This window comes from Fistularia commersonii, chromosome 4 (genome assembly GCF_037954325.1).
Source record: "Fistularia commersonii isolate RoL2024-O1a breed Wild chromosome 4, RoL_Fcom_v1.0, whole genome shotgun sequence".
Taxonomy (NCBI): Eukaryota; Metazoa; Chordata; class Actinopteri; order Syngnathiformes; family Fistulariidae; genus Fistularia; species Fistularia commersonii.
Genome location: NC_141287.1, coordinates 22,048,056 through 22,052,296, shown reverse-complemented (window position 1 = coordinate 22,052,296; position 4,241 = coordinate 22,048,056). Strand labels below are relative to the sequence as shown.

At 47.7% G+C, this 4,241-nt stretch overlaps 1 protein-coding gene across 1 annotated transcript; it reads left to right on the top strand.

Moving 5' to 3' along the window:
- The first annotated feature begins 421 nt into the window (after positions 1-421).
- Positions 422-3,908, top strand: LOC147235132 (deoxyribonuclease-2-alpha-like). The gene is made up of 6 exons (XM_086144681.1): positions 422-540; positions 709-886; positions 992-1,070; positions 1,380-1,544; positions 1,616-1,798; positions 3,076-3,908. The coding sequence occupies exons 1-6, from the start codon at positions 449-451 to the stop codon at positions 3,450-3,452; spliced, it is 1,074 nt and encodes a 357-aa protein (XP_086000807.1). The 5' UTR covers positions 422-448; the 3' UTR covers positions 3,453-3,908.
- The last annotated feature ends 333 nt before the right edge of the window (positions 3,909-4,241 follow it).

The window sequence follows — 4,241 nt, the reverse complement described above, 5'->3', positions numbered from 1 at the left end:
CCAGCACGTGGCTCCATGAGGCCACCGCCTGCACGTGGCCGTCCCCACCCACGTAGCCCCGACAGCCCCCATCCGACCCGCCCGTCTATAAGGCCGGGCGCTGAGCCTCCACTCGTCAGACCCAGTTTCCACAGAAGGTAAGAAACCTTGAATTTCAGGTCTGGTGTTCCGGGACGGATCACGATTCAGGGAGAGGAATCTGAAGGACAGGGGTTGGCGCGTGGACAGTGGCGTTCTCAGAATAGTACCGCTTTGCAGCTTCTTCTTTTCAGGTTCCTGGCGAGGGGGGGAAATCTGTTGACTGCTGACTTGTTGTCTGTTGAATTTAGAGTAAAAGTACTTTTGAAACAGCCTTCAAAATGACGCCTGTGACATTTAAATAAAGGGTTGTCCCAAAGTTGTGCGACCGTAATAACATAACAACGGCACTGCTGTGCTGCAGGCCACCATGCCGCCGACCCTCCTCCTCCTCTGCCTGATGATCTGGAGCGCAGATGCACTGGTGAGCTGCAAAGACAACTCTAACAACCCCGTTGACTGGTGAGTTCACACGCCCCTGCATACCAGAGCAGACTTGCAACTTATTTTCCGCTATTCAAATGTCACCTCACCACAGTTGGTGTCTCCACTTTGATGACTGAATCTGCACACGGTGACCATACGGTCTGCTTTCAGCATGACAATGACTGGTGACTGTTTGTTGGACAGGTTCATCATCTACAAGCGGACCAGAGTAGCGCCCTTTACTGGAAAAGAATACGTCTACATGGACCGCAATGGCGTTCAGATGATGAAGCCTGGAGTTCCGGGCTACAAACCCATCGACAGCCCAATCGGAGCCCTGGCATACACCCTGACGCCGCTCTTCGTGTCCCGCAGAATGATGGTGTTTACATGTCACTCTGTATACAGGAACTTTGAATAAATTCACTGAGGAAACTCAGCCATCAGATGTTTCATCACCTCAGAGCTCACCAATCTTGTCCCTCAGGCCCCAACATTTGGATACATCAGCTACAGTGATCAACCACCAGGAGCCAACGCCCACGACACATTTGGCCACAGCAAAGGTGAGTAGAAGACACATCTTCATTCATAAGAGTAGAAAGTTTTTTTGCCTTTCATTTTGGAAATAGGAGAAGAAGAAGGTGATGGCTGCAGCTTTGCTCTGTGAATGACAGCAGCACTGAGGTCAGGACAGTAAATGAAGCTGGGTGTCCCTTAGCAAAACCTGTCTTTTACCCAAAGATGGGGCTTCAAACTGGGAGTCTTTCAGTTCATCATGGGGGGGGGGGGGGGTCCATTAATCATCCACATCAAAATTTTTGTGACATTTTAAGAGTTGAGAGACCAGCACTGATAATGATTATGATCGGCAGGGGTTGTGCTGGTGGATCTGAACGGTGTGGGTGTGTGGCTCACTCACAGCACTCCACAGTTCCCCTACAGGAGAACAGCAGAGAAATTCTACCCTTCAAATGGATTCATTAATGCACAGACGTTCGCATGTGTGACCTTCAACTATGACCAGTTCAGTCTAATAGGTAAGGACCTTCACCATCTGGTCTGGAGTGTATGTAGAACCCCATTGTTGGAACACTCTTTCTGTTTCCAGGAAAACACCTGCAGTACATCGGAGCCTACACCTTCGACTACGACCTCACACCACTGCATCACCTGGAGCTGCATGACGCCGTGAATTGGAAGAAGGACACCCCGCCCAATAGCTTCACACCGCTGAGGTCGATTTCACAGTATGTTTACAGCATCGCAAAAGAGTCCAAACCGATTCCGGAAGGTGAGGAATTTAGGACTCTTGTAGAGCCACATTGTTAAAATGACATCAGTATATGGTACGTTCTTTAGGTATCAAGCAGGTTCTTGTGTTGTTCTCAACCATATATTCCTGATGCATCAGTTATTTTTGCCTTCTCTGGATGGCACAGAAGTGCAGTGCTCAGTGCTTCCGCCTCCTTACAAGAAAGTCTCTGGTTTGATTCCCACAGAGGGCCTTTCTTTGTGGAGTCTCCATGTTCTCCTCACATCTGCGTAGGTTTCCACCGACGGAGATCCTGCAGCAGACAATATCCAGTCTCTTAAGTGGCTTTACATTCATTTATGCTCAGGTCACAGACAGAAACAGGCATTTCTGGATCAAACTTCATAGTCCACATACTTCCCATGGGTACTTCATGTTTCCCATGGTTGTCACTAGAGGCCAATGCAGAGTTCACTATTTAAGTGTTTGATTTCAGACAATCACAAACGTGGTCCCAATCGGCGGTGATAACGTTCATTCTAAGAGAGATGCGGCACGGCGGTTGGTTGTGCGACCATAAACACATGACGGCATGTGGATGGAGAATTCTTGTCTTGTCCTCTGTTCCCTTTGCTGGTCGCACTGAAGCATACGTGGCGCCGCTGCCCTCGCAGCCTCCTGCGGCTCTGATCCATTTGGCTGTGAATTAGCGTATCGTATGGTTTGCACAAAATCCCGTCGCAGATAAGATTCTTCTCTTGAAGAAGACACTGAACCCCTGACTGCTGTTCAGTGGCTGCGTCCTGCTCATGGTTCATCTATGATGGGTTGAGTGCAACGGTCAAATCTGTCTGATGTTGTGCTATTTTTATCACTAAATGCAACAAAAAAGGTCTTCCTTCTTCACTTCCTTTGACTTCTCATCTGAGAGGCTTCTTCAGTTCTGAAGTGAAGACGTCGCCAAGATCAATTTGAATAAGATAATTTGACAAGGATGAACCGGGCAGAGGACAGATGGAAGGCTTTGTCCACATGCGTATCTCACACGCTCAACACTCCCTGACACATGGCAAACAGAGTTCTCTGAATGGTTTCGAGGAACAACCAGTTTCTTTGCAGGTGTTGCGTATGATTGATGTACACATTAAATGCAAATTATTCCTGCACCAATCGGTTTGTTTCTACAAATCCCTTCTACCGTCCCTCCTTATTCACGTGGCACCACACTCGATGGTCCTTGTGTCTGTGGTTCTGAGGTCTGATTAAAACTCTGGTTACGTCCAGTGTCTTTAAACGCAGTATTGCTGTTCTTGCAGATCTTTATGTCAAGATCGCCAAGTTGGTGAATAGTGATGTGATGGCCCAGACGTGGGGCTGCCAGAAACCAGACCCCTCCCACTGTCCGACCAATGACTACAAAGTGTTCAACATTCGTTCAGTCAACACCTCTGTGGGCATTTGGGGCAGGACCTCCGATCACTCCAAGTGGTGCGTGACGACAAACACCTCCTCACCTTGGACCTGCATCGCTGACATGAACCGGGCGGAGAAGCAATACAAAAGGCGCGGTGGTGCGCTCTGCTTTTTCGATTCTTACTTACAGGGGGTGTTCAACGGCTTTATTGACACTGATGAACCTTGTACAGGCCCAACACCCACCCCATCTTCAGACAATTCATGTGATGTTGACTAAAGTTAAAGCAACAACGAGGGCAGAAATGCAGCCCTGGTGAATCAGCTCCAGTGTAGCCACAGCTTTGCAAAACATGAATTTCACTGAAGACCTTCTTCATCTTTTCTGGCAGTTTCCTAAGTGGCCACGATGGACCTGTGATATCCAGGGCTAGCTTCACCACTTCTCTATATAAGTTTTGAAAACGAAACCAGACGGCCTCAACTTAACCACTGCTTGTCTTTTTAAACACAACTGCTTCCCGGCAGGCAATGCTTAGCTTGAAAAGTCTGCTCAGCTAGCATGCGCTTAAAATTGATCAATCCCACTGATGTACTTTGTACACTTAGATTTACATAAACTGTCAGAGCCAAAGGTCACTTCTTGCTCTGATACTAGTGAGTATACAAAAAAAAACCAGGGGCACCCATGATTGCTGTCTTTGTGAAATTTTCAATAAACTCTGTGTGTTCTTTGAACGGATTGTTTTACTCCAATCGAACCCTTGTCTACAGCGTCTCGTCTCAAGGACAGACTTTAACGGAAACCTCTTTCTGTTAACCCAACTTATTTCTGTATCCAACCACCACCTGTTGCACAAAATGGGTCGAATCCTTTGCTCTAATTGTTCTTTGTTCGAACTGAAGAAGCCTCTCGAATGAGGGGTGAAACGTGTCCAGGTGAAGACATTCAAGTCCAGTTGCCAAGACAAGAAGATTTCGACCAGAAGTCTTCAATGAGCTCCTTGGTCTTGCTGCACCACATGGCCAGGTGCTGCACCTCTTCTCTGTAGACTGCCTTATCGTTAGA